At 41.8% G+C, this 19848-nt stretch overlaps 1 protein-coding gene across 8 annotated transcripts in view; it reads right to left on the bottom strand.

Moving 5' to 3' along the window:
- The window catches only part of yeats2 (YEATS domain containing 2), a 155311-nt gene that overhangs the window by 7726 nt on the left and 127737 nt on the right, over positions 1 to 19848 (bottom strand). For all 8 annotated transcript variants that reach the window (XM_073040755.1, XM_073040754.1, XM_073040760.1 and 5 more), the window contains 5 exons: positions 17020 to 17128; positions 15351 to 15427; positions 14277 to 14356; positions 12292 to 12490; positions 9959 to 10185 (listed from right to left, as the gene is read on the bottom strand). In XM_073040755.1, coding sequence (XP_072896856.1) covers positions 9959 to 10185; positions 12292 to 12490; positions 14277 to 14356; positions 15351 to 15427; positions 17020 to 17128 — 692 coding nt within the window. The remainder of the gene's footprint in view (positions 1 to 9958; positions 10186 to 12291; positions 12491 to 14276; positions 14357 to 15350; positions 15428 to 17019; positions 17129 to 19848) is intronic.

Here is a 19848-nt window from a genome sequence, read left to right as displayed (position 1 = left end):
GTGAACCCACAGAAATAACTAGCCCAGATGGATAACCTGGCTGAGTACTGAAGACCTGTTTTAATTAACTGGCTGACTTTTTTAACCTGTCGTTTCAGAAGTCTGAGGTACCCACTTACTTCAAAGAAATTTCAATCATACTGGTGCCCAGGGAGAATATGGTAAATTGTCTTAGAAACATAGAAAATCTACAGCACAATACAGGCCCTTCGGCCCACAAAGTTGTGCCGAACATGTCCCTACCTTAAAAATTACTAGGCTTACCCATAGCCCTCTATTTTTCTAAGCTCCATGAACATATCCAAAAGTCTCTTAAAAGACCCTATTGTATCTGCCTCCACCACCGTTGCCGGCAGCCCGTTCCACACACTCACCACTCTCTCCATAAAAACTTACACCCGACATCTCCTCTGTACCTACTCCCCAGCACCTTAAACCTGTGTACTCTTGTAGCAACCATTTTAGCCTTGGGAAAAGGCCTCTGAATATCCACACAATCAATGCCTCTCATCATCTTATACACTTAATGACTATTGTTCAGTGCACTTAAATCCACTGTGATGAAGTGCTTTGGTCACGAAGCGTATCAACTCCTGCCTGAGGAGTGACTCAATCTGCTCTAATTTGCCTACCATAACAACAGGTCCACAGGAGTTGTTATTTCATTGGCTCTTCACTCAGCTCTGGAACATCTGGACAGTGAAACTGCATGCCTCAGGCTGCACTTCATTGACTACAGCTCAGCATTTAACACTATCATCCCCTTGAAACTAATCACTAAGCTCTAAGACCTAGGCCTTGATAAATCCCTGTACAACTGGATCATTGATTTCCTCACTTGCAGACCCCAGTCAGTATGGTTTGGGAAAATACCTCCTTCACATTCATCATTAGCACAGGTACACCACAAGACTGTGTGCTTAGCCCTCTGCTCTGCTCACTTTATAGCTATGAATGTGAGGCTGAGCACAGCTCTGAAGCCATCCTGTTGCTGGTCGAATCAAAGGTGGTGACGAATCAGCATATAGGAGGAAGACTGAAAATCTGGTTGAATAGAGCCAAAACAACCATCTCTCACTCAACACCAGCAAAACCTAACAGCTGATTATTGACCAAAGGAAGAAGAAACTAGAGGTCCATGAGCCAGTCCTCATTAGGGGATCGAAGGTGGAGAGGGTTAGTAACTTTAAAGTCCCTGATGTTATCATTTCAAGGGAAGTGTCCTGGGATCAGCACATGTGCAATTACAAAGAAGGTACTACAGCGTCTCTATTTTCTTAGAAGTTTATGCAGATTAAACATATCAAACTTTGACAGACTTCTATAGGCAGACAGTGGAGAGCATCCTGACTGGTTACATCAAGGCCTGCTTTGGAAATAGCAATGCCCAGGAATGGAAAAGCCTACAGAAATGGGGTATACAACCCAGTCCATCACAGGCAAAGCACTCACTACCATTAAGCATGTCAACAAGGAGCACCGCCACAAGAAAGGAGCATCTGTCATCAAGGACTCCTGCCATCCAGGTCATGCTCTCTTTACTCTGCTGTCATTGGCAAGGAGGTGCAAGAGTCTTAGGTCCTGCTACAGAAAGCTGCAAACTCAGTCAGCTCCATCATGGACACTAAATCCCCAAGCGTCAAGGACATCTTCAAAAAGCAATGCCTCAAAAAGACAACACCCATCGGTAAGGACCCCATCACCCAGGACGTGCCCTCTTCTCATTGCTACCATGAAGGAAGAGGTACAGGAGCCTGAAAACACACAATCAACATTTTAAGGAAGGTTTTGTCCCCTCCGCCATCAGATTTCTGAATGGACGATAAACCCATGTACACTACCTCACTTTTTTTTGCTTTCTATTTTGCACTACTTCTTTAAAAATATTTTTATTCTAATTTATTGTTTCTTTATTGTGTATTGCAATGTACTGCTGCCGCAAAACAACAAATTTCATTACATATGCCAGTGATATTAAATCTGCTTCTAATTCCCACACCACCAGGTTCAAGAATAGTTATTACCTTCAACCATCAGATTCCTAAACCAGCATGGATAACTTCACTCACCTCTGATTCCACAACCTATGGACTCACTTTCAAGGACTGCACAACTCATGTCCCCAATATTATTTACTTACTTATTATAATTTTGTTTTGATATTTGCACAGTTTGTCTTCTTTAGCACATTGGTTGTTTGTCAGTCTTTGTGTGTAGCTTTTCATTGATCCTATTTATTTGTCCTATTGCCTGCATGAGAATGAAACTCAGGCTGGTACAGGTTGAGCACACATTATCTGAAGTGACTGAAGCCAGAAATGTTTTGGATTTTGGAATTTTTTCATTTATGTAATAAGTTATCTTGGGGGAAGGGACCCAAGTCTAAACACAAAATCTATTTACATTACATATACCCTGAAGGTCATTTTATGTAATATTTTTAATAATTTTGTGCATGAAACAATAATGTGTACCTTGAACCATCAGAAAGGTAAGCTATTACTACCTTGATCAACCTCACTACCTTCATCAGCAACGATCTTGATAAACTCATCAATGAATTTCTCTGCTGCTTCATGAACCCTTGATCACCACATATCTTAAAAAAATTAATACTGTGCCTTTTCTTAAATTTCTGCAACCAAGTTGCTGAATATACACAATTATCTTCAACTTTCAGTTCATTGTGATAAATTTGTTTCATTTTTGATCAGCATACTGTTAAGTAACATATGTTCACTCACGTGGTGACGAGTCCACTTTTTCGATATATGATTGAGATCTTCGTTTTTCACTTTATGCATTGTTTTTCCATTTTTTGTTAACTTTCAGCATAGAACTTTAACAGGTCATAGATGGTGGTTGTTCCAAAACCATTCTCCTCTGTCAGATGCTTCACACTTACACTGCTGTCAGGCGTTTCCAACAACTTGGCTTTGTGCTATTGATAAACATAAAAGCTTCCTCTTTCTTTTCATTGTTACCCACAGGGGTAACTGCAGGCCTTTTTGACATTTTCAACAATAGCTCACAGCACAGAGCAGAGAATAAGCACAAAACACAAGGTAATCACTGTGATAAATATACAAAGGTCTGGCTATAATGACTGCTGAAAACAAACTGGTGCCAACAGGGCCCCACTCAGGGTATGTGAGGTTACTTCTCAGCGTATGTGGTGTGCAGAGAGCTGTGCATTGCCTGAGAACCTTCCCAATGCCTTGGGAACCTCCATTTGTGCCGTCGTGTCAGCGCTTAAAAGAATTTCAGAATTTGGATTTTCAGATAAGGGATGCTCAACCTGTATAAGGTAATGTATACATAATTTGATAATAAATTTACTTTGAACTTTGAACCTTTGGCTCATTTGAGTGAATGACAAGGTGATAGATAGAGAGGTAATCTAGGTTGCAGGAGGCAGGTTGCTGGGTGACTGCAGGGAAGGAAATGGAACAAGAAGATAGTGCAGAATACAAACAGACAGACATACTTTATTGATCCCGAGGGAAACTGGGTTTCATTACAGCCGCACCAACCAAGAATAGTGAAGAAATATAGCAATATAAAACCATAAATAATTAAATAATAAGTTAATCATGCCAAGTGGAAATAAGTCCAGGCCCAGTCTATTGGCTCAGGGTGTCTGACACTCCGAGGGAGGAGTTATAAAGTTTGATGGCCACAGGCAGGAATGACTTCCTATGACGCTCAGTGTTACATCTCGGTGGAATGAGTCTCTGGCTGAATGTACTCCTGTGCCTAACCAGTACATTATGGAGTGGATGGGAGTCATTGTCCAAGATGGCATGCAACTTGGACAGCATCCTCTTTTCAGACACCACCGTCAGCGAGTCCAGTTCCACCCCCACAACATCACTGGCCTTACGAATGAGTTTGTTGATTCTGTTGGTGACACAACAGCAAACATGATAGAACTGGCCACCACAGCCTCATAGAACATACCCCTATGAATATTCCCCTCAATATCAGAAATACCTCTTTGGATGCTGTTGGGGCTGGTGACCGACCCGAGGAAAGCCACAGCAGCCAGGTCTCTGGCACTGAGTCTGGCCCTGTGGCTCAGAAGGGAAGGGAGAGAGAGGAGAGTGGTTGGTATGGGGGAATCAATAGCTTGGGGAACAGATAAGAGATTTTATAGACGTGAAAGGGACACCTGGATGGTATGTTGCATCCCAGGTGCCAGTGTCAGGGATGTCTCAGATCAGGTCCTCAGCATTCTTAAGGTGGAGGGTGAGCAGCCAGAAATCATGGTACATATTGGTACTAACTATATAACTAGGAAAAGGAAGCAACACACACAAAATGCTGGTGGAACACAGCAGGCCAGGCAGCATCTATAAGGAGAAGCACTGTTGACGTTTTGGGCCGAGACCCTTCGTCCTGACCAGCATTTTGTGTGCGTTGCTTGAATTTCCAGAATCTGCAGATTTCTTCGTGTTAACTAGGAAAAGGATTGAGGATCTGAAAAGAGAATATGGGGAGCTAGGAAGAAAACTGAAAAGGAGGACTTGAAGGCTAACAATCTCTGGTAATGGTTTGCTGCCTGTGCCTTGTGTCAGTTAGGGTAAGAATAAGATAATTTGGCAATTGAGTGTGTGGCTGAAGAACTGGTATGAGGGCAGTGTTTCTGATTTGTGGATTATTGGAATCCCTTCTGGAGAAGGTATAGCCTGTACAAAAAGGATAGGTTACACCTGAACTTGAAGGTGAAGATGTCCTTGCAGGCAGGCTTGCTGGAGCTGTTGGGGAGGGCTTAAATTAGTTTGGCAAGGGATGGGACCCAGAGTAATAGATCAGAGGTTGGGGCAATTTGTGTCAAAGTAGATGCAGCATTCAGAAAGACTGTGAAAGAAGTTAGGCAGTGGACAGGGCATAATTGAAATGTTTCTATTTTAATGCAAGTAGTATTAGGAACAAAGATGATGAACAGAGCACGAATTGGTACATGAAGCTATGACATTGTGGCTATTACAGACACTTAGTTGTTACAAGAGCTGGAATGGCAACTGGATATTCTGGTATTTTATGTGTTTCAAAAGGGACAGGGAGGGAGTTAAGAGGTGGAGAAGTGGCATTGCTAATTAGGGATAGTATCACAGCTGCAGAAAAAGAGGACATTGTGGAACAATTGTCTACTGTGTCAGTGTGGGTGGAAGGGTGCAGTCACTCTTTTAGGAGTATTCTCTAGAACCCCGAATAGCAACTGAGACACTGAAGAGCAGATCAGGAGGCAGATTTTGAAAGGTGCAAAAATGACAGGGTTTTGTCATGGGTGACTTCAACTTCCCTGACATTGATTGGAAACTTCTCCGTGCAAAGGTTTAGATGTGGTGAGATTTGATAGGTGTGTCCAGGAAGGATTCCTGACACAATATGTAGACAGGGCAACTAGAGAAGAGGCAATGAACCAGGTCAGGTGTCAGACCTCTCAGTGGGAGAGCATTTCAGAGATGGTGATCACAACTCTCAGATCTTTACCAATACCTTGGACAGGGATAGGAGCAGATGGTATGGGGAAGTATTTACCTGGGGGAGGGGGAATTGTGATGCTATCAGGCAGGAAATTGAAAGCGTAAATTGGGAACAGATGTATGGGAAACTGCACAATGGAAATGTGTTGGTTCATTAGGGAACACTTGCCTGGGGTTCTGGATAGGTTTTTCTCATTGAGGCAGAGAAAGGATAGTAGGGTGAAGGGACCATAGTTGACAAAAGATCTGGAACATTTAGTCACAAAGATTAATGAAGCATACGTAAGGTTTAGGAAGCAAGAATCAGACAGCCAGGAAGAAGCTTTAGGATGGACTTAGAAGAGTTAGAAGTGTACATGCAAAGGCCTTGGCCGGTAGGATTAAGGAAAACCCCAAGGCTTTCTACCTGTACATCAAGAACAGGATAATGACCAGAGTGAGAGTAAGAATGATCAAGGATAAAATATGCCTGGAGTCAGAGGAGGTAGGAAAGGTCCTTAGTAAATACTTTGCTTCAGTATTCAACAGAAAGGGGGTCCTTGACTAATGCGAGAACAGAATAAATCAGGCTGAAGTACTAGAATACGTCAACGTTAAGAAAGTGTATGTGCTGGAACTTTTTAAAAAACATTAGGATAGATAAATCCTAATTGAACGGTATATACTCCAAATTACTATGGGAAATGAGCGGAGATTGTTGCACCTTTGGAATGATATTTGCATCTCCACTGATCACAGTAGCGCCAGAGGATTGGAGGGAGGCAAATGTAACTCTTCAGTTCAAGAAAGGTAATCAGAGTAACCCACGGAATTATAGAGCTGTGAATCTTATGTCAGGAGTGGGCAAACTGTTGGAGAGGATTCTTAGCGACAGGATTATAAGCATTTGGAAAAGCATAGGCTGATTAGGGATAGTCAGCATCAGTCATATAGGTTGTGCCTCACGAGCCTGACTGAAGTGTGTCATTGATTACAGAAAATATAGCAAGAGATAAATAGAAAGTAGAAACAGAAAGGGATTGAAGTCCAGTGGTGATTGTGAGTGGATATCCTGTGGCAGCAGTGAAGTAGTAGAATGTAGAAAATTGGATAATTATGGACTACATTTAAGTGAAGAATATTAACTTCCATACAAAGAAGGAAAAGCAAACTAGATCATGTCTGACAGGTATATTTCCTAAGTGTAGATAGGAAAATTTTCAACAACATATCCTGGAAGCAACAGGGGAGAAGTCCATTGAATATTTAATATAAAGTTATGAGCTAGACCTAATAAAATTAACAGACTGATTTCAATGTTGTGATTGAAAAGTAAAATGAGAAATGGCTACTTTTGAGTCCGGCTGTGCTCCTTACACCGAGACAGAAAATGTCCAAAATAAAATGGAAAAAACTGTAATGAAGCATGGAATGTATTAAATAAATAACACTTTCCACTGCACCACTACAGTTACAATCATACGGACAACGCAAAAAGCAAAACCCAGATTCTGAATGATGAACAAACAACGAAAAGTGACAAAGCAAGTGGTTAGAGTTGCAAAGTTGGAAAGAAACAGAAAAAAGTTAAGAAAATTTATAGGTTTTTTTCAATTAGCAAAAAGAGTAATCGGGGAATTACAACCCATTAAGAACATAAGAAGTAGGAACAGGAGTCGGCCATCTGGCCTGTCCAGCCGGCTCCGCTTTTCAATAAGATCATGGCTGATCTGGCCATGGACTCATCTCCACCTACCTGCCTTTTCCCCCATAACCCTTAATTCCCTTACTATGCAAAAATCTATCCAACCTTGTCTTAAATATTTTTACTGAGGTAGCCTCCACTGGTTCATTGGGCAGAGAGTTCCGCAGATTCACCACTCTCTGGGAAAAGCAGTACCTCCTCAGCTCCATTCTCAATCTACTCCCGTGAATCTTGAGGCTATGTTCCCTAGTTCTAGTCTCACCTACCAGTGGAAACAACTTATCTATCCCTTTCATAATCTTCTATGTTTCTATAAGATCTCCTCTCATTGTTCTGAATTCCAGCGAGTATAGTTCCAGGTGACTCCTCATTGTCTAATCCCCTCATCTCAGGAATCAACCTGGTGAACCTCCTCTGCACCGCCTCCAGAAACCAGTATATCTTTCCTCAAGTAAGGAGATCAGAACTGCACACAGTACTCCAAGTACGGCCTCACCGGTAACCTGTATAGTTGCAGCTAAACCTCCCTGCTCTTCAATTCCTCTAGCAATGAAGGCCAAAATTCCATTTGTCTTCTTGATAACCTGCTGCACCTGCAAACCAACCTTTTATGATTCATGCACAAGCACTCCCAAGTTCTTCTGCACAGCAGCATGCTGCAATTTTTTACCATTTAAATAATCTGCTCTTTCATTTTCACTTCCAAAGTGAATAACCTCACATTTACCAACATTGTATTCCATCTGCCAGACCCCTGCCCACTCACTTAACCTCTCTATATCTCTCTGCAGACTCTCCATAGCTTCTGCACAATTTGCTTTTCCACTTAATTTAGTATCATCAGCAAATTTAGATACATTACACTCTGTCCCCTTGTCCAGATCGTTAATGTATATCGTGAACAGTTGCGGGCCCAGCACTGACCCGAGCCACACCGCTCACCAATTGCCAACCAGAATAACACACATGTATTCCAACTCTCTGCTTTCTATTAGTTAACCAATCCTCTATCCATGCTGATACATCACCCCCAACTCTATGCATCCTTATCTTATGGATAAGTCTTTTATGCAGCACTTTATCAAACACCTTCTGGAAATCCAAGTAAATAATGTTCATCTGTTCCCCTCTATCCACTGCACTCATTATATCCTCAAAGAACTCCAGGAAGTTGGTCAAACAGGACCTGCCTTTGCTGAATCCATGCTGCATCTGCCTGATGGATCCATTTCTTTCCAGATGCCTTGCCATTTCTTCTTTAATGATAGCTTCAAGCATTTTCCCAACTACAGATGTTAAACTAATTGGCCTATAGTTACCTGCCTTTTGCCTACATCCTTTTTTGAACAGTGGCGTGAAATTTGCCATCTTCCAATCCGCCAGGACTCGCCTAGAGTCCAGAGAATTTAGTTAAGTTATCACCAAAGCTTCTACAATAACTTATGCCATTTCTTTCAGTACCCTGGGATGTATTCTATCAGGACCAGGGGATTTATCTACCTTCAGGCCCACAAGTTTGCTCAGCACTACCGCTTTAGTAACAGCTATTGTATTGAAGCCCTCACCTCCCATCACATCCATAACATCTCTCCTTAGCATGTTAAGACGAGTCCTCCACCATGAAGGCCAACACATAATAGCCATTCAAAGCGTCTGCCATTTCCCCATTACCCAATATCAATTCCCCCTTCTCGTTCTCCAAGGGACCTATGTTCACTTTAGCCACCCTCTTCCGCTTAATACAATTATAAAATTTTACTATCTGTTTTTATATTTTAGTGGTTAGTGGTTCTTTGTTGCTTTTTAAAGTTTTCCTAATCTTTCAGTTTCACACGTCTCTTTGTATGCATGAGCTTTTTGTCTGATGCCTTCTTTTATTTCCTTAGTTATCCAAGGCTGGCTCTCCCCTCCCTTACTGTCCTTGCTTTTAACTGGAATATACTTTTGTTAAGCACCATGAAAAATCTCCTTTAAAGTCTTCCACTGTTCCTCAACCATCCCACCATATAGCCTGTGATCCCACTTTAAAAACACACAAGGAGTTGCTATAGATTTTACTAACATGACCAGTATTTTTTGCCCATCTCCAATGATTGCTTGAAATGTGGTGTCCTCAGGCTCTACAGACTAGGCTGACAGATCTAGAATCATACACAGACCAAACTGGGTAGAAACAGTGACTTAGTGAATCTGATGGAATTTTATATCAAATTGGTAGTTTCATACTCACCCTTGCTAATCCCGGGCTTTTGAATTCCAGTTTTACTTAATTAATTTAATTCAAAGCCACCACACTCTCACTTCCCGATCAACTGCCCTGGTCACAAGTCCAGCAATATGTTTTACAGAGTATAGAGAGAAACGACTTTCATTTTCTGAGCATCAAGGAATATGCGGGAGTACTCTAAAAATTATGGCCAGGTCTTTCAGGAACGGTCGGGAGATCCTTCTGTGGAGTAAATTCACTACACCTCCAGAAACAACTATTGGTGTTGGGTTAACATTTGACAAATGTAGATATCAGGTGATAAGAGGAAAACCTGGATGCAAAATATTAGAACAGGGATCTTCCATGAACGTGAGGACAGGCTCCAAAAAGTACAAGGACAATTTCACTGGGAACAAATAGAGGTAAGCTAGTGCAGAAAAATTCACCAGAAGAATTAGGAGGACTCAGTTAGAAAGCACCAAAGTACTCATGCACATTTTATGGAATTAGGGATCCAGACTTTACCAAACACAAACAGATAAGTATCGACTACAGATTGATTTCCTGATATAATACCTGTTGGGCCGTGTCTCTAGCATACTCCAAAGCTGGCATTGTGCCCATGTAGAATTTGACCTCTTCATCAACATCCTCCAGCTCTTTCTTGACCTTCACTTTGGAAGGTTCAATTGTATTAATGATGTCCACCTCTTCATCACTCTCAGATTCAGTTTTCAGAATATTCTCTACTTCCATGAGCCTCTGGCAGAGTTCACTGGCCCCAGTATATGTGGCAGGACATTCTGAAATACAAAGATAAACATCAAAATGGTTCCAAGAGTCTGAAAATAATGAGTCCTGTTAATAACATCATGAAGTTTTCAGTAGCCGTTAAGTTTGTATCCTGGTGCCCTACTTAGCATTGTTCTACAGTAATCAAATTCATCATAGTACAGTGTTCCTGAATCTGGAGTCCAAACGTGCATGCCACACAGTGCTTTAAAAACATCATGTTTCTGTGCCAGGAACCTGATGTAAAACCCTGTCTCCTGCAGGCATTCCCACAGGAGTGAAATAGTGATCTCGCTGCCTCGAGGCTCGGTATACTATCAAGGCACAGTGACGAGGCTGACACTGGAGAACAGGTAAGTGAAGTGGTCGCTCAACATTGAAATACATTGCTCAGTGATGTGGAGTTCATGGCTAGTGACCACGAGTTTGCTACCAGAGAGAAATCTCAGGCCTGGTAGAGCTTGTATGCACACAAAGAGAGGACACAATGACATCCGTCAGCTTCAATCGAGCTGGGTTCCTCCAGATGGGGGTAGTTGCTGCCAGTCCCCAGTAATGATTCAGACTCATCTGTGGTCTAGGTGCAGGGCTGAGCTCCAAGTTCTGACTGCACCAGTGGGGAGGACAGGAGTTAGTGTCAGAGCAGTGCTGTAGTAATGTTACAATGACACCTTTTGGTGTTGCTTCCTGAGCACAGTGAGATTCTAGTATAAAAAAGGATCTAGAATGTGACCAAACTATTAACACAGGGAAAATGTTATACACAACATTCTCTCCAGAGAAGAAACTTTCAATTCAATGCCAAACTGTTTCATTTTTAACGCAGGGTATAGAATCCAAATCCCCCAACTATCTGTAAATATTGACAATTTAGTACATAAATGTAAGGAGTCAAGCTAACCAGTGGCAACTTGTTCCACAAAGTGACTTGTGTCTGATAATACATTAGACACATATTTATATATTCCAGATTACTTTTAAATGTTGATCTAATGTTATCCTAGCAACCTAACCCTGCAATAAACCACTAAGCAGGCAAGGATACCATGACAGACTATGAAGAAGTCTGTAATTTGACAGACTGTTAAAATGGTCTATAGAATAGCTGCCGGGGTACTAATGTCAGTTGCAATATTTAGAAACACTCGCTAACAAAAAGACACTAACAGAATGCTGGACGAGCATCAGATAACGGTTGAATATGGAACTAATATCAATTCAGACAAAAGGGCTGATGCCACTTTTTGGATAATTTGTTGATTAACACTTTGCAAATATTGGATACAGGGAAAAGAGAAGCCTTACTATAAGGTATAGGAGGAGGAATTTCTACAAACCCATTGTACAGGGCACTAGAAGAGCCTCCACTGTTCAGAGTAAAGACGAAAAAAAATCTTCACTGTATGGCATATGGGAAGAGTAGTCTCTATTCTGCATAGGGCACCAGAGAAGGCACGTGTGCACAGAGTACACAGGGTATGAGAGAGACCTCCACTCCAGACATGGAAAGATGGTACACCGTTCAGATACATTTGCCGTATAGGTGTACAAGGTGCTTCCTGCGCACAGAACACATAGACCTAGAAATACTTCCACACAACTATGAAAGTATTGTGCTCTGCAGAGGAAAACTGGCCCAACTTGGGAAAGAGCAACTTCACACTTAACTTAGGGCTGCAGCACTGAGAAAAAAAAATCATTCCCTGATATTCCGCACAGTTCTGTTCAGCACTAGTTACTTTCTTAGCCTAACATTTCCACTGATGACGCCAACAGTAGCACAAAATTCACCCGCAGTGTGACTTTCCCCTTGCATGTGGTAAAGAGAGATACAAGGTAATCAGCAAGCCCAGGGTGATGAGTCTCTTTCCTGTGAAGTAGGATATGTGTCCACCCCATCTTGCAGCTAAACAAACTCTGTCCTCAATACGTTTAGGTTAAATGAAGTCCATTGAACTTACCATTTGTCGGAAGAATTGCCCTAATTTTTCCCTCTTCATTTGTAGCTTGAAGGGGATTTCAGCCTTTCTCCGCAGTGAAGAATTTGACAGGTTAATTTGGTTGCTTCATCTTTCTAACCATAATCCAGTTATTGTTTGGTCTCTTGGTCGGCTTACCTGGCTCATTGTCTATTTGGGTCAGTATATCTTCCATCAGTTCCTCTTCGGCAGATGTCTCTGGATCAGGGGGTGTGTACCCACGATGGCGGCACCAGCGCACTATCTGTTTGGTCTTCATGGCTTCTGCGCTGCTGAACCGCGGGCATTTTTCCAACACCTCCTGCAGAACCTTTCTCACAGCTACTGCACGCTGCCACTAGGAGGGAAAAAAGGGTAGAAAAATGTGAGGTTGCCTTCTTTACAAAACACCCCTTAAAATAAGTGTAAAATAATAAATTAGAGACATTATCCTCAGAATGAAGCAGTCAAAAAGGCCAAAAGAATTCCTGGCTTTCATCTGAAGAGGACTGTTGAATAACGTGTGGCTTCAGTTCAGAAAAGCCTTGGTCAGACTATATCTGGAACTCTACTTGTACTGTACGGCCCAAGAAAAGGAACAAGGAAGAAACCTCAAGTCTGCTTCACCATTCAGAATAACTCTGCACTCTCTGTGACTTAGGTCCACTTAACTGCCCAATCACCATATACTCCCAATAGCTTGATAAACAAAAATCCCCCAGTCAGGCTCAGTTACAGGATTTAAAGCCTTCTGAGGTTTCAATTTCAAGTATTTCAACCTTCTGCTTAAATAAATTTCTCATGAGTTTAGTGACACTCTCTGTTGAGACTACAACTCTGGCTTCAGATCTTCCAGCCCGAGGCACTGCATTTCACCATCCAACTTGGCAAACACACCCAAGATTGTTGTAATCGCCTTTCATTCTTCCAAATTCCAGCAAGAAAAGTCTCAGTCTTACTCACCCTATTCTCATAAGAAACCCATCTCCTCTGAGATCAATCTTTATTGAACAGACTCCAAAGCAAGGACACTTATGGGTACTGAGAACAAAACTGCAATCAATGCTTCAAATGAAGCTTTTCCAAACTCATGAACAATCTCATCATCACTTCCCCTTTGTACTCCAATTTCTTGCAATAAATCCCAATAAATCCATTGTCTTTCTCACTGCTTCTGATTTGCGTGTTTACCTTCCATACTCTATGAACAAGAACATCCAGATTTCTTCGTGTAATCGATAAACAGAAAAAAATAAATGATGCCTCAGGCTTTTCTTTACACCCCATTAAAATAACTCCCATTATCAACTTTATGAGGCCCACATTTGTTTTTGCCTACTGTTTTTTTAAACAATTCTAAGGTGTAGGAGCCATATATCTGTTCTCTATCTGGTTTGTATTCTGTGCCAAGTATTTACTATGGTAAGGGAATAAGCTATGTACTCATGCTTATTTCGTGGCAGTTTAAAGCTTGGAACCACAGAGGTCATATCTTTGCTGACTGCTGAGATAACACTCAATAATGCTGAATTGTATGTCTGCTAATTGCTAATAAAGGATCAGAATAAGGAATTTGACTCATTGGAGCCGTGGCTGTGTCATACAAGAATGACAACTCTGTGGCGTTGCAGGCTGGCGGCAATTGTTTTGTTTTGATTTTGGATCAATTCAGGCCAGCTTTGCCACTACATAAGGGCATCAACTTGTTTCTTTCTCCACAAATGCTGCTTGACCTCATGAGTATTTTCAGCAATTTTAATTTTTACTCAAAAGAGGACAGTGCAAGATAGAAACCCCACATCACACAGCATTTGGGCACACCCTGTAACACAAACTGACAAGTGGCCCTTGTATCATCTTGTACAGCTCCTGTCCAACCAAATCTACTGGTCCCCACTCATAACAGTCTCAGCTACAACAGGACACTAAGCAAGGGCTAATTGCTTTATATAAATACATCGCTAGCAAATTAAAGCTAATTTTGGTTATGCTTTCAAAATCCTCTAGTAATTTTCATCATGGATTAATGAACAGCAGTCGGGTGGGGGGGGGGGGGTAATCCTGCTGATTTGCTTCAACTTATGGCAAAATGCACTGGACTGAAATTTGAGCTGGACTCACGAACACCATGAGTTGGACCTTACCTCTGCAGCTCTCCTCTTCCCAATATTCCAGCTGTAATACTGTTCCAGAGAAATGGCACAGAAGGGATGAGAGTCCTCAGCTGTTGGAGAAAGTTTACTGATCAATACCCGCATGTGCTATACAATCACTACCGGCTACCACGGATGTTAGAGAAATGAGATGATGAGACAGCAGAGAGTGGTTAACACATCACATCAACTAGAAAGTTATAAGCAAAGTCAAGAAATAAACAAAATGAGGGTCTCGGCCCAAAATGTCGACTGTACTTCTTCCCATAGATGTTGCCTGGCCTGTTGCGTTCCACCAGCACTTTGTGTGTGTTGTGAGAGTATTAAAGTGATGGGTGCATCACCTAACTATATATCACATGCCCATCACTTTAAATTGGAGAGAATGCACCCATCCCTAATTGTCTCTGGTCTTCTCAAGCTGTCACAATTGCACAGCTTGATACATAGAGTAATTTATCATAGGAAGCAGGTGGTCAGCCATATTGGTCTAGGGTTAGAGAATGGAGAAGATGACAGATTCCAATCTTAAACCATTTGGTTCTTTTTCCGATTCACAGAATCTGGTAGCTTTATGATAACTTCTACTTCTTCATTCAAATTTTCATACTGCCAGAATGAAATTTGAACTGGCATTTCCTAGATTATTATAATCCTTTTGCACCACTGCTTTCATTCTGTTCCCTTTTCACAAACCCTGAATGTAGGCAGCATCTGGAGGACGTGAAACAAATTCAAGACCCAGCTCGAACCATAATATAATCTACACCAAAGAGGGAGATCTTTCCCCGCATACCTGGTCAAAATTTACCTCAACCCAACACACTTAGTACATAAATAGTCTGATGTAAATTAGCTTTGTACAACAAAAAGCTCATTGAAAATTAAAACAAATCTGCAGATACTAGATATCTGAAATAAAAACAGAAAGTCCTGGCAACAGGTCAAGCTGTGTCTTGAAATTGTTTCTCTTCCTACAGATGCTGCCCATCTTCAGAGTTTGTGAAATGGTACCACTGCATTCAACATTAGTGTTTGAAATGAAAATCAAGGAGCTTTACTCACTTTTCTTGGGCGTGATCAGGGGTAACTTCTTCAGGATGGCAGAGAGTAGCTGATGCATATTTTCAATGTATTCAAGGCTAAAGGCAGCAAGGGATGAGATACTAATTATATTTTGAATCTCTAAAAAAGTGCTAACTCCAACACCCAGCTAAGACCTATCTTTACTTTCAGGCATATTACCATTCTGACATGTGTCAGAATTGATGGTATAGAAGGATGCTATGTCAACTAACATTTTCTAGTTGAAGCTTTAATACTGCAACACAAATTATTAGCAGGATCTCTTTATCTTTTTCCTCTCTATTTTTCATCTGGTGTTACAGGGTGCACTAGTAGGAGACTGCCTGTGGACTGCTATTACAGGGGACTGCCTGTGGACTGCTATTACAGGGGACTGCCTGTGGACTGCTATTACAGGGGACTTCCGGCACTAGAAGGGGACTGCCTGTGGACTGCTACTACAGGGGACTGCCGGCACTAGAAGGGGACTGCCTGTGGACTGCTGTTCCAGGGGACTGCCTGTGGACTGCTATTACAGGGGACTGCCTGTGGACTGCTATTACAGGGGACTGCCTGTGGACTGCTATTACAGGGGACTGCCTGTGGACTGCTATTACAGGGGACTGCCTGTGGACTGCTATTACAGGGGACTGCCTGTGGACTGCTATTACAGGAGACTGCCTGTGGACTGCTATTACAGGGGACTGCCTGTGGACTGCTATTACAGGAGACTGCCTGTGGACTGCTATTACAGGGGACTGCCTGTGGACTGCTATTACAGGGGACTGCCTGTGGACTGCTATTACAGGGGACTGCCTGTGGACTGCTATTAAAGGGGATTGCCGGCACTAGAAGGGGACTGCCTGTGGACTGCTGTTCCAGGGGACTGCCGGCACTAGAAGGGGACTGCCTGTGGACTGCTGTTCCAGGGGACTGCCGGCACTAGAAGGGGACTGCCTGTGGACTGCTATTACAGGGGAATGCCGGCACTAGAAGGGGACTGCCTGTGGACTGCTGTTACAAAGGACTGCCAGCAATAGAAGTCGTCATCTATTTTATTTTCATTTGTTTAGATGCAGCGCAAAATAGGCCCTTCTGGACCTTCAAGCTGCACGGTAATCCCCCGATTCAACCCTAGCCAATTTACAATGACCAATTAACCTACTAACCAGTAGGTCTTTGGACTCTGACAGGAAACGGGCACACGAAGGAAGCCACGCATTCCACGGGAGGACATTGGGACTCTGAACTCTTAACACCCCAAGCTGTAATGGTATCGCGCTAACTGCTACACTACCTTTCTCATCTGCTCTCTCTGAAGCTACGCACTGGTTGCTGCAAAGCTATTTGACCGTGCTGGACTTCGTACATACAATCCCTGCATTTAAAGATTCACACCTTCTCTGAGTGATCAAAGAAGAATTACCAGGATTGCAATGCAGCAGATATAAATATCAAATATAACTCAGCTCATTCTGTACAGGCCAGAGCATGCCTTATAAGTGGATGAAGCTTCACCCTGAATCTAACGAGGGAGTGTTTGATGGGCAACGTAATGGGAGCCTTATTCAATATCTAACATGTACAGTACTTGCTGTTAAAAATTCAACAAACTAGGTGATATCCATAGAAAAAAAAATTAAAAATCAAAATTAAGATCTGGTCTTACTCAATCATTTCAGATGCCCCAAACAATACTGCTCGTTCCACTTTCACAGTGCCAGCTGTGCAAATCGTGGGGCTGAAACAAGTTCCTGAAGACCCAGGTTCTGGCTTGACTGTACAAAAATGCAAGAATGACAAACAGACATTATACTGCTTGGCTATCAGTCAGCAAACCATTCCTATTTCTGTTTGCTTTTTTTTACATTTACACTCAATATCTGATGCTTAAGTTAGTAACACAACAATTCTTAAATGCTTTCTCAATACTTCACTGTCTTTTGAACATTTTGATGTGATGATTAACCAAACTTAGGGCTAAGAAAAATACTTCAAGGTATTTCCCGCAGGAATGGAGACCAATATGATATTGATAATCTTAAAGTCTGCTTGACATTCACAAGCTTCTTCAGTTATCCTTATAGTAGAAATCCTTCATCTCCCGAATGGTTTAATCTCTCCTGTGCTCTAATTAAGCCATTGCCATCCTTCTGAAACTGTAGTGAACAAAAATGAATTCAATACTCCAGTTGTGGACCTAATGTGGGGAAAATGGGATCTGTGTAGGTAAACATCATGGTCAGTATGAATGGGTTGAATTCAAAGGCCCATTTCAATGTTGCACAATTTCTTTTGACTTTATCGGCTCCTAAATTCACGACAGAAGGAAGCATTGAGAAATCAATGGAAACGTTAAGTGGTGGGGGGGGGGGGGGAGGGAAGAACAGCATGGGAACATGGAAATACTAAATGAAAGCATCAACTTCAGTAGAAGGAAAATATACTGAGTGACGGCACTAAATTTCTGTGGGGTGGGGAATATTTCTACATTTTTCCCATCATGGGAGTGAGTGAAGGAACGGACTCTGTTGCTGGTAAAATTACTGAATGACTGAATTGACTACTGACAAAAAGAGATGGAGTTCCATGACAATAAAAATCATAACTTATTTCCCTTATCCAGCCACCAACTTTTCAACTGGACCGAAGTCAGGAAGTGAAGATCACAGTGGATCTACATACCAAACCCTGAAACTATCTCCGCAAGAGGTCATCCTGGCAAGGGCCACATTTATTACCCACCTTCATCTCCTCTAGTACTCTTTAGAATCAATGAACTCCTTGCAACAGACACAGAACCACAGTGCTGTTAGTTTAAGAGCTTTAGGATTTTGACAAAATGAAAATGACGTAATGGTTTGTCTCTAAACTGAATGATACAGAACTTGGAAACAAATTTGCAGGGAATGGTGTTTCCACACACAACTGGCATTTTCTTGTTGAATGGAAAAGGTCGCAGGCTTGTCAGGTGTTGTTGAAAAAGCCCTTGATGGATTTCTGTAGTGTGTTCTGGAGATGGTACAATGTGGAAGGAGGTGCTGGACTTGGTGTCAATCATAGGGGCAGTTTTGCCTTGGAAGGCACTAACCTTTTTAAGAACTTTCAAGCTGCCCTTAAATCATTATGCAAAGAGCAATCCAACATTGCTGATTCCTACCATTGAGCTGGTTGGAAAGTTTGAGATGTAAAATACATAAATTCTGCCCTACTCTTTTAGTCACAGAAATGACATTGCTGGTCCAGTTTAAGGTGACAAGAGGACTTAGATGGTGTGGGATTTTGTATCGAAAATGCTGGTGATAACCAAGGGCACATTGTTCGACTTTCTATTGTTGGGAAATGGCATTGCTTTATACTTGGTGTTGCAAATGTGACCTGCCAACTAAGAGCTTATATCTGAATGTTGGCCTGGTATTATTGTAACCAGACTTATTTACAGTACAAGGAATTGTGAATGGAACTGAACATTATGGAAAATCATACAGGATTAAATCTCCACAATGATGTAACTGGCTGGGCATGGTGAAGAGATGGTGGGACAGTAGTCGAGATGGAGAATTAAATACAATTAAAAAATACAAGAAAAAGTTATTATCTATGAAGCTCATAAAGCTTACTTCAAACATCTTTCCTATAATGAATCGATCAGAACTGAACACAGTTACTCAGATCGGAGAGCTAATGAGATTGTATTATGGCGAAAGGCAAGTCAGAGCGGGTCCAGGTCCTTGCTAAGACAGGAATTAATTCTAGCCATAACCAACCTCTTGAAGCACTTTATTACAGTAAATGTTTGAGCTATAGGCAACAGTAGTTGAGGCAGTTCATCCTGCTCTTTTAGTGTACAGAATAATTAATTCCCTCTTGAGTCAAGTGGCCACCTCAGACTACAGCAGTGAGATTGAAGATATCCTTGAATACTTCAGCCATTTGGTTGGCACAGGTCTTTAGTACTCAGCCTGGTACAACATTGGGGCCTGATGCATTACGAGGGTTCACCCTTGAGGAGGATGTTCAGAGGTTGGTCTCCAACACAGAGATCACAGGGTTTTGGAGTTTCACACAGATGTAGTGTTATTCAAAACTCTCATAAAAGGCACTGAGCTCATTAGGGAGTGAAGATCACTGCTATTTATCCTGTTAGGTTTCACCTTAGAGGAAGTAAATGTGTACAAACCCTGCAACTGCTGTCGTATATCCAATTCAGTCTCTAGCTTCATTCAGTTACCTTTTTGCTCCCATAATGTCCTTCCATAGTTTATATCTGGATAACTTGTAGAGTTCTGGATTGCTGGTACTGAATAGCACAGATCCAGCCCTCTAGAGATGGCCAATCTTCTGGTTCATTCAGGGTTTCTGGTTTAGGAAGACTTGGTATTTTCTCAAAGTGACAAACTTGGGCACACAGGTCTTGAAGAAGTCAGTGACATTTTTGGCATATTAATTCAGATCCATAGATGAATCCCTGAATATGGTCAAGTCCAAGGATTTAAAG

The sequence above is a fragment of the Hemitrygon akajei genome, chromosome 3 (assembly GCF_048418815.1).
Source record: "Hemitrygon akajei chromosome 3, sHemAka1.3, whole genome shotgun sequence".
Taxonomy (NCBI): Eukaryota; Metazoa; Chordata; class Chondrichthyes; order Myliobatiformes; family Dasyatidae; genus Hemitrygon; species Hemitrygon akajei.
The sequence above is the reverse complement of the archived record's forward strand: the minus strand, read 5'-3'. Positions and strand labels throughout refer to the sequence as shown.